Raw genomic sequence first — 9186 nt, forward strand, 5'->3', positions numbered from 1 at the left:
GAACCCACGAATGAGAAAGAAAAACCCAAGACAAAAAAGTGGGAAGCGAAGCGCAGACGGCAAAGAGGGCAGGGGAGGAGGGGGCCTGCAGGGTATTTTTAGTTGCTTAGCGCAGCCCTGAAGTATTTCGGCAGCCACTCCCTCCGCGTCGCAGCCTCTGGAACTATTCCTGCGCTGCCTCCCCGGCGAGCCTCAGAGCTTCTGACTCACCGTGGGGCAAGTGGCAGCACCGAGACATGGCCCCACGACTGCCACAGCTGCCACGGCCCCGGCTACCATAAAAACACCAGGAGAAGGCAGCAGGGAGAGTTCGCAGGGTGGCCCCTGCTGGGTGCCCCCAGCCCAGCCTGTCTTTCCGGCCGGGACGCTTTGGCCGTGCCAGGCTGCCTGCACCCACCCACGCCGGCAGCGAGGCTCAGACCTTTTTTCCTCCTCTCTCTGCTTGTTGCTTTTATCTTGCTCCTCCCTGCTTTGGGGTTGTTTTTATTCTTTTTAGCTTCGTCTCCCTGCACCCCTCCCCACGCTGCCAGGGGGCAGAGTTGGAAGCACACAACACCAGATTTTGGGGTGGAAAGGCCCAAAGCTGCAGATGAACATCACATCAAGACCCAGGGTCGATACTGCTCTTAACATGGTTCCATCTTCTACCCAAAGCTGCTGCCACCATGGCTCTGGACAAAAATATCCTTCCAGAAGTGGAAAAAGGAAGGGGGAAGGCAGGCAGGGAAGGCTGCTAAAGCCTGTGGTTGTAATTAAATGAAAGCAGAACTTAACGAGCTTCAGAGCCAGAGCTCTGTCAGGAGATAAGGCGTACTTGGGACTCTACCCCAAGCTGAAGCCAAAGGTCTCATTGTTGTGGTGCAGATTTATCTGGCCAGAACAGGTCTGAAATCCAGACAGTGCTGCGGCTGCTTCCTCTGCACCAGGGCAGCCACAGCACTCCGCTCCTGTGGCTGTAGGGACTCGGAAGGGAGGGAGCAGGTTGGGAAAGGAAAGTCTGACACAAAGCTCAGCCTGGCCTTTGTTAAAATGCCACACGGGTGCTTTGAGTTGCCAGAGGGGAGGACACAAGTGCCCTCTTTTCATGGGCTGGAATTAGCTTCCTGGCAGAAGCCAGCTGCCCAGGATGGGCACTGAACGCTGGCAGTGCTGGTTCAGACCTCGCTGAGAGATGGCCGTGGAGAGCATGTGGCTGCCGCTAGCAACCAAAGAGCTGCCCTCTCTGCCTGGGGGTTTGTGGCTTAGAGCAGGGCTCAGGCGGCGCTGGGTGGCTGCGGGAGCAGATGGGGGCTGCACAGACAGAAGGAGCCATGTGGCAGAGGTTGGTGATTTCTTCCCACTCACCACTGTGCCCAGGTTCTATACAGATCAATCTGTACCAAAGCAGATCCTTGGCTTGCCTGCATCCAGTGGTGGAGCAGCAGCACTGTGGGAATCGCTTGTAATGAGAGAAACCAAACCACCCCCAAACCCCTGCTCACAGCATGCCACAGCATCAGTCCTTCCCCTAAAATTAAATTGCTTCATCCACTCAAGGGAAATAAGATGGAGAAAGACTGCTGGGGTTCAGGACTTTGTGTCAGAGGCATGAGGGAGAGTTTTCAAAGCAGGGAGAGAAAGGAATCAGCAGCTTGGTTGCTTTGCAGGTAAAAACAAAACAAAGCAGCAAGAGCCTCCTGCAGGAGAACCCAGAAAAGCCTTTCCTTTCAAGGACACTTCTAACCTGGAGTCAAATTAGTAATCACTACTTTGGAACCCCTCATTTATCACAGAGGCCTGATGGACACAAGCCTTGAAGGCCAATGCAGCGTTCAGCCCAAGTTCTCCCTTAGCCACAGGAGAAGGGGACAGAAAGAGAAGAGAAGCAACAGCTTAAAAGTTTGTTGTTTTTAAACAGCCCCCAAACCTTTAAGACCACAAAGAGACAAAAGTCCTGGAGGTCAGGCTTTGCAAACCAAACCTCAACACCTGTTACAAGTGCAATGAGTTTTCCTGTCCCAAGTATTAAACAAAACCCAAACGATCCAGACAGTGTCAGCTTCCTTCTCAGACCACTGTGCAGGACAATCCAAATTAAACCTGTTGGCCCTGAAAAATGAAGCAGTGCCTCCCCTCTCGGGAGGCAGAGCTCAGGTCCTTACCCACCAATGATTTTTTTAAAGCATTTCCAATGATTTGCTGCCTAGGAGCAGTGAATGAACCCCACTGCACCAGACCCAGTTGCAAAGGGGCTTCCAAACTACCTGATTCGGGCACTGATCAGCTGGTGGAGGAGCAGGGAGGGGACACTTTTGAACACATGGCAATCCTGAGGTGACAAAAAACCCATCAGGCTGGCAGTGCTGGTGCTCAGCCAAGCTGCCACCAGCCTCTCACTGCTTTGCTGATTGCCTGCCTGGCTTCTTCTCTTGCTGGCCTCTTCCACTGCCTGGAATCCCTCGGCCACGGCCACCAAAGACACCTGGGGAGAGAACGAGAGAGCATGGATGTGGCGGCATCTCTGGCAGTCAGCAACAGAACCCCAGCATAGTGCAGCTGGAAGGGACCTCTGGGGACCACCCAAGACATCCCCAGCAGCTTGCTCACTCCAGGTCTACAAGCACCCTTTGTGCCCAAGAGCTGTGCCTGTCTGTGTCATGCCCTGCCCTGCTCAGCTTCAAACAGATTCCTGCCTGAAATTGCTTTCTGCCTTGGCATGATTTCTCTGGGCACTGGAACAGGTTGTCCAGAGAAGTTATGGAGGCTCCAAGCCCAGGAGCATTGAAGGCCAGGTTGGATGGGGCCTGGAGCAACCTGCTCTAGTAGGAGGTGTCCCTGCCCATGGCAGGAGGTTGGAACTGGATGATCTTTAAGATCGCTTCCAGCCCAACCCAGTCTGTGGTTCTCTGGAAGCGCTGAACCTCCCCTGCCAGCTGCCTCAGCACAGGAGGCGGAGCCCAGAGGAAACCCGGGTTGGGTGTGGGGCAGAAGAGCTTCTCTGGAAGTTGCTTCATGGAGAGATGCCTAAAGCTGAGGCAAAACACAAACTGCTGCTAACCCTGCAGTGCTCGGGATGCTGTGGGGCTCTGGCTGCTCCCAGCAGGCTTGAGTTAAAGCTGCTGCACTTCAGGGCTTGGCAAGGCGAGGAGCAGGACGAAGGATAAGCAGCGTCAGGAACGGGAATCCTTTAACTGTGTGCACAATTGCAGCTCCCCCCCTGCCTGCTGGCCTCTCAGCAAAACTCTCCTGCCTTTTGTTTTTTTTCCTTTCCTCTTTCCCTCTCTCCCCTCCTCCCTTCGTGTCTCAGTAATGAGAGCCAAACCTTTTAGCTAATTAGCAAATGCTGAAGCTCCCCTTTTAAAATCTTCCATCAGCCAGCCAAAGCTGCACATCAAATCAGTAGGGAACTCCTCCTCAGAGGAAGCCCAACTCTGCTCTCTACAAGGTGGAGATTTCCACAGCAGAGAAAATAAAAATAAAATCTTCTTTTTTTTTTTTCAGCTCAAAATGTTTATCCAAATAACCATATCCCAAAAAGCTGCTGTGCCAAGTGCTCTGGACACTGAAAAGGAAAGGAGGGAAAAGAAAGGCTCCTTCAGATTTGTAAAGGTCACTTTTGCATGCTCAGTGCTTCCAGGAGGTAGCAGGGGAAGCAGAAATCACAGGGAGTCAGAGCTGCTGCACCTCGCAGATCCCAGCATGGGGGATGCCCCTGGGAACATCCCAGTCAGCCTCCCAGGATTCTCAGCCAACACACAGGGAGCTCCTCAGGGGTGCTCTGTGGAGAGGCTTCACCCTTTGGTGTCTCAGACCTCAGGGCTCCTTTTACAAGCTGAAATTTCCCAGGCTAAACCCAACTTTGTGGACTCAGGATTTGAAGCCTGCACTGAGAACGCCCCTGGGGCTGACTGTGGTGGCCACAAAGTGAATGGCAAAGACGTGGCAGGAGGGGTGAGCCCAGAGGGGGAGACAAACAGCTCCCAGGCTTCCAGCAGGACAGTTTGGGGTGAAAAGAACAAAGACAGCCCCAAGCTGCAGTGCTCAGAGATCATCTAAGCAGAAAGAGTGGGGCAGGGAGGGAAGAGTTGTTTTGGTGACCTATTTTTTCAGGAGGAGCAACCTGTCCTCTATCCCAACATCAATTATTTGTCTCGAGCAGGAGGAGCTCAAGCCCTGAGAGAGGCTTTAAAAAAAAAAAGAAGAAGAATTCAACAAGTCAGGAGGCTCCAAAGCCACAGGATGAAGAGTCCCTGGCACTGCCATGCTCAGGGCCCAGGCTTATTTCCAGGCAGCACAGGCATTTGCTTCCCTCCCAGACTAAACCAGGAGACACCAGTTTCATCAGGCCACCCTCCCGAAACCAGCCAGGAAGGGGTAGGAACAGTCAAGTTCAGACTCTCCTAAGCTCCTGCCCAACCCCAAGAATGAGGAGGCACATCCCTGGCACGGATCCTTCCTGTTCTTTGGCAGATGCTGCCTCACAAGCACAGCAACACGCGCGCTTGGCTGGGGCTCGCGCAGGAGCGGCTCCAGCTTCTCCCAGACGCAGCCCAGGCTCTAGAGCTGGGCACAGGACCTGCTGCTCGCTCCAGAGGGGACGCTTCAGGGCAGGGACCCTGCTCACCCCCCCCTGCCAGCTGAAAACCAAACCGAGATCGTTACCTCGCCCAGCACCTCCAATACCACGGCCCTTCTGTTGCTTCTGCTGTTGCATCCCACCACGGCCTCTGCCCTTGGACACCACCTCCTCCTTCACCATGTCAATAATTTCATCAGGGATTCGCAGGTACTTGATGGTGCTGCCACGAATGTAGCACTCTGGCATTCTCCAGAACTTGTCTCCATCCTAGCAGGGAGCAACATGTTAGCAACGTGAACAAAACCTGGTGCTTTGGGGTTATTTTGGGGGGAATCTGAGTATTTCCATCACTTTTGGAGAGCACAACAGCCCTGCCAACCTTTTCTGAGGGCATTAATCTGCACCCAGATGCAAAAAAAATAGAGGGGTGTCCTCCAGAACATGTCATCTGGGGAGGAATGCACCCCATCATGAGCAACTCCGGGCTCAAGTTGTTCCACAGCTTGCATAAAATGAAAGGAGGAGAGGCTGAGGAAACACACACACACACAAACACCTTCCCCTCTCATGCAAGAAGGGAATTGAATGCAGGTCTGGAGAGGGAAGGGCGGTGAGGGAACAAAACTGCTACAAACAACCAGCTCTGGCAGGAAAAAGAGGGCTGTGTGCGGGGCTGGGCTTCTGCTCCAGCTGGGAGTCACCTCAGGCCTTTGCTCCTCTGGGGTGTGGACGGAGCAGCGAGGCAGGGCAGGAGCCAGCTGGCCACAGGGCGTGTGCCACCCGAGCACAGCAGCTGGGGGAAAACAGGGAGCTTGCAGGTGGCAAAGATACAAACCAGAGCCTTCAGGTGCCCAATTAGGGAGCAGCTATCTCTGCGCGCTGGTTTGTTGCTGTTTAATCGTTTCAAGGCTTTTCTAGGCTCTGTCAGGGCTTTGTCTGCACGGCGAGGGCGGTGTGGGAATAGGAACCGAGCGTGGAAGCCAAACAACAACTGCGCTGCCCATGATGTCAGCGGGAGGAGGGACAGGGACCCACCGCGCCCCGCTCCGCCGCAGCTCCAGCAGGGCTTGGCTGCAGATGGGATCGCTGGAGCCCAGCGAGCCTCCAGAGGCAGCATGTGGAGAAGGCATCTGCCAGGGCGCAGAGGAGGGGTGAAAGCAGAACGCTCCGTTCCTCCTGCTCCCTCCCCCTCCCGGGGGAGCACAGCCAGCTCCACGCCACCACCCCAGGAGTTATCCGGGGCCACTCTGCCTGTACGGGCAAGTTCTCGGCGCACAAGACAAGACAGCAACAGCCCTGATCCAGGAGACACCCAGCAGACCCCACCCTGCCCGGGCCGTGCCTGCTCCCTGGCTCGGGGTGCCGCCGGCCGGGGCCAGGCTCCAGGCTCCCTTCTCTCCTCTGCCTTCCTCGTTCCGGCCCCCGCGGCAAGCACCGAGCCGCCCGCGCCTGCCGCTGCGCCGCCTAGCGGCCAGCCCCCGCCACTGCCACCGGCGCGGCCTCGGCAGCCTCAGCTCCGCTTCCTCCGGGGCCTCGCAGGCGCTCCGGTGTCCGAAGGCAGAGGCATAGCTGACGAGTCCGCCTGCTCCGGCGTGCCACAGGATCCCTCTGGGTCACTCAGGGGGAAGGATACCCGAGCGGCTGCTCTCCCACAGCAGAGAACAATGCATAGGAAGCAACTTCCCGAGGAGAGGGACAATACCCTCGGTGTCAGGGACCAGGAAAAGGCTTTGCTGTCACCTCCTCTTAGTTCCCCTCCTGCTAAACCCAACAGCTTTTCCTTCCAACTTGTCCTGCCACAACTCAAGGTGCAGGCACAAATTTCTACCCACGCTCTCCTGCCCTGAAGGTCTTCCTCATACTTTGCTCAGCTGTGCCCCAGCACCATCACTGAGATCCTTCCTGCCATGGAGACAACAGGCACTGGAGGGGGAGGTTACAGAGAGGCTTTTTGGAAGAATGAAGATTTCTGCCAGTTTCTCCCACAGAGCTCTGATGTTCCAAGGCAGGGCAAGAGCACCAACAAGCAACATCCACCTGGCTGCTGCTACCCACAGTGGGCAGCGGGCAGGGACAAGACCAGACACTTCTGACTGAGGTTAAAGCTTTAAAACATAGATCACAATCTTCTGGAGCAACTTTGGCCAAGGGCAAAAGCACCAGACAGTGCAGAGCCTTGGTGCAGGTAAACAACAGGCCCTTGTTTTGATGTGGGGTTAGAGGAGCAGAGACAAACAAGCTGGTAAAAGTTAGGGCAGGTCTGAAGCAAACCTCCTGGACAGCACCTGGAAGATGAAGGCTTTGTTCTTGGCAAGCCCAGCTCAGTGTCAGTCCATAGGGTAGGGGTATCACACCCCTCCTGCAGCCCCCAGCCCCACAGTGAGAACCCTGTGAGGCAAATGCTTTGCAGGGTGTTTCAGTGCAGCACAGGAAGCCCTCCTGCTCCTGTGTGAGTGAGTTCCTTTGTTAGGGATGCTACAGAATAGAATCAGAGAATGGTTGAGGGTGGAAGGGAGCTCAAAGCTCAGCCAGTTCCAACCCTGCCATAGGCAAAGACACCTCCCACTAGAACAGGTCACTCAAGGTCTCATCCAACCTGGCCTTGAACACCTCCAGGGTGGTTGTGGAGCACAGAAGCACCCAATGTGATCTTTGATCACATTGGGTGCTTCTGTGCTCCACAACCTCCCTGGGCAACCTGTGCCAGTGACTCACCACCCTCACCCTGTGCCAGTGTCTCACCATCTTCACTGTAAAGAGCTTCTTCCTAACATCCAGTTTAAATCTCCCCTCTGCAATTTCAAACCCATTCCTCCTCCTCCTCTCATTACCAGACCTTGTCAGTAGTCCCTCCCCAGCCCTCCTGGAGCCTCCTTCAGCTACTGGAAGGCCACTCCAAGGTCTCCTAAAAGCCTTCTCTTCTCCAGGTTGCAAAGCCCCAACTCTTGTTGCCTGTCCTCACAGCAGAGCTGCTGCAGCCCTCTGAGCATCTTCATGGCCTCCTCTGGACTCCCTCCAACAGTTCCATGTCCTTCTTATAAGTAAGTATTGAATTTGCACCTAGGGCAGATGTCATCCACAGAAGTGATCAGAGAATCATCGATTGGATGGGAAAGGATCCTTAAAGTCATCCAGTCCAAGCCCACTGCAATCAGCAAGGATGTTCCCAACTAGAGCAGGTTGCTCACAGCCCCAAACAACCTGACCTGCAGTGGTGCCAGGGGTGGGGCAGCTCCCACCTCTCTGGGCAGCCTGGGCCAGGCTCTTACCACCCCAATTTTCTGCCTTCTCTCCAGTCTGAATCCCTCTCCTTTAGTTTAAACCCCTTCCCCTTGTCCTGTCACATCAATCCCTGCCCAAAAGTCTGTCCCCAGCTTTCTGCTGGGCCTCTTTAAGCAGAAAATAAAGGAAAGCAAAGGCGACCTCTGAGACAGTGCAGGGCTGGAGCTGGGCACTCTCGGGGCCGCTCACCAGCGACACGGAGGTTGGGTGACCCATTCCCGGGGCAGGTCTGCAGCCTTACCCGGGATGTGCAGATGACCTCCCGCAGGTTGATGTTCATCCAATTGTCACAGCTCACCAGGTGCCCGTTGTACGTCTCCCCGTTCTTCAGCTCCACTAGCTGTAAGAGATGGGAGTCACGGAGCGCCAGCGCAGCCCCGGTGTACAAGGACCTGCCTCGGTGTCACCGGCAAGCCCAAGGCCGGGATAGGCTGTGGGCCCGGGACTGGACCGCGCTGCCGACACTCACCATAGGGTGGTTCTGCGCCGTCTTCAATAAGGATAGGGGCAGCTGCAAGAGGAAGAGAGGAGAGAAGCCTCAGGCACCGCCGGGGGTCAGGACACCGACCGCAACACCGGGCATACCGCTCCCGGCGGCGGGGAGGCGAGCCAAGCTCGCCCTGCTTCAGCCCCCCGAGCTCCTGGCCCCGCTCCCCCGGGCCGGCCCCGCCGCCGCCGCTCACCATGGTGCCCGAGCAGTGGAGCCGCCGCCGCGCCCGGCGCTGCCGCTCAAACCGCCCCCGGCCCTCCGCGGGGCCAATCAGAGCGCGGCGCTGCCCCGGCGGAGCCAATCAGAGCTCGGCGCGGCCCCGGCGCAGCCAATCAGAGCGCAGCGACTCGAAGTTCGGCCGTAAAGTGAGCGCCGCTGTGCCCGGGCGCGCTTTTCACGACAGTGCCGCAAAGCGCAGAGCGGGGCGGGAAGCTGCACGCTGCGGCCCCCCGCGGCCTTTGCCGCCCCTCCCGGTGCCGCGGGGCCAGCCCCGGTCCCTGCTCTCCCCGAGGTGGGGGGAAGGAGAGCCCCATTAGTTCTGTAACGATTTAACTAACTCCTAGCCGGGCCCGCACGGCGGCGGCTGGTGGGAGCCCCTTCCACGCTGCTCCGAGGCCCAGGGGGGGTCGCTTAACGGTGGAGTGGCTCCGGGACTGGGCCCTCACGGGTTCCGCACCCCCCGGGGCCAGAGCGACTTCCGCGCCGCCAGCGGAAATAGCGGCTCCTGGGGCGCTCTAGGCGGCGGGGCGGAGCGGTCTCGGTGGTGGTGGGGGCCGCTCTGGGCGGCGGGGCGGAGCGGTCTCGGTGGTGGTGGGGCCGCTCTGGGCGGCGGGGCGGAGCAGTCTCGGTCTCGGTG

At 57.2% G+C, this 9186-nt stretch overlaps 1 protein-coding gene across 3 annotated transcripts; it reads right to left on the reverse strand.

Moving 5' to 3' along the window:
* Positions 1 to 1872: 1872 nt before the first annotated feature.
* On the reverse strand, positions 1873 to 8971 carry LSM4 (LSM4 homolog, U6 small nuclear RNA and mRNA degradation associated). 3 transcript variants are annotated; one of them, XM_064175299.1, is made up of 5 exons: positions 8932 to 8971; positions 8310 to 8351; positions 8082 to 8180; positions 4642 to 4825; positions 1873 to 2461 (listed from the first exon to the last, which is right to left on the reverse strand). In XM_064175299.1, exons 2-5 carry the CDS (start codon positions 8310 to 8312, stop codon positions 2373 to 2375), a joined length of 375 nt encoding a protein of 124 aa, XP_064031369.1. In that variant the 5' UTR covers positions 8313 to 8351; positions 8932 to 8971; the 3' UTR covers positions 1873 to 2372. The 3 variants fall into 3 exon arrangements, with proteins under 3 accessions (XP_064031369.1, XP_064031370.1, XP_064031368.1); XM_064175300.1 differs by lacking the exon at positions 8932 to 8971 and adding an exon at positions 8888 to 8921; XM_064175298.1 differs by lacking the exon at positions 8932 to 8971 and adding an exon at positions 8524 to 8608.
* Between the last annotated feature and the right edge of the window lie 215 nt (positions 8972 to 9186).

The sequence above is a fragment of the Pogoniulus pusillus genome, chromosome 41, assembly GCF_015220805.1.
Source record: "Pogoniulus pusillus isolate bPogPus1 chromosome 41, bPogPus1.pri, whole genome shotgun sequence".
In the NCBI taxonomy this organism is placed as follows: Eukaryota; Metazoa; Chordata; class Aves; order Piciformes; family Lybiidae; genus Pogoniulus; species Pogoniulus pusillus.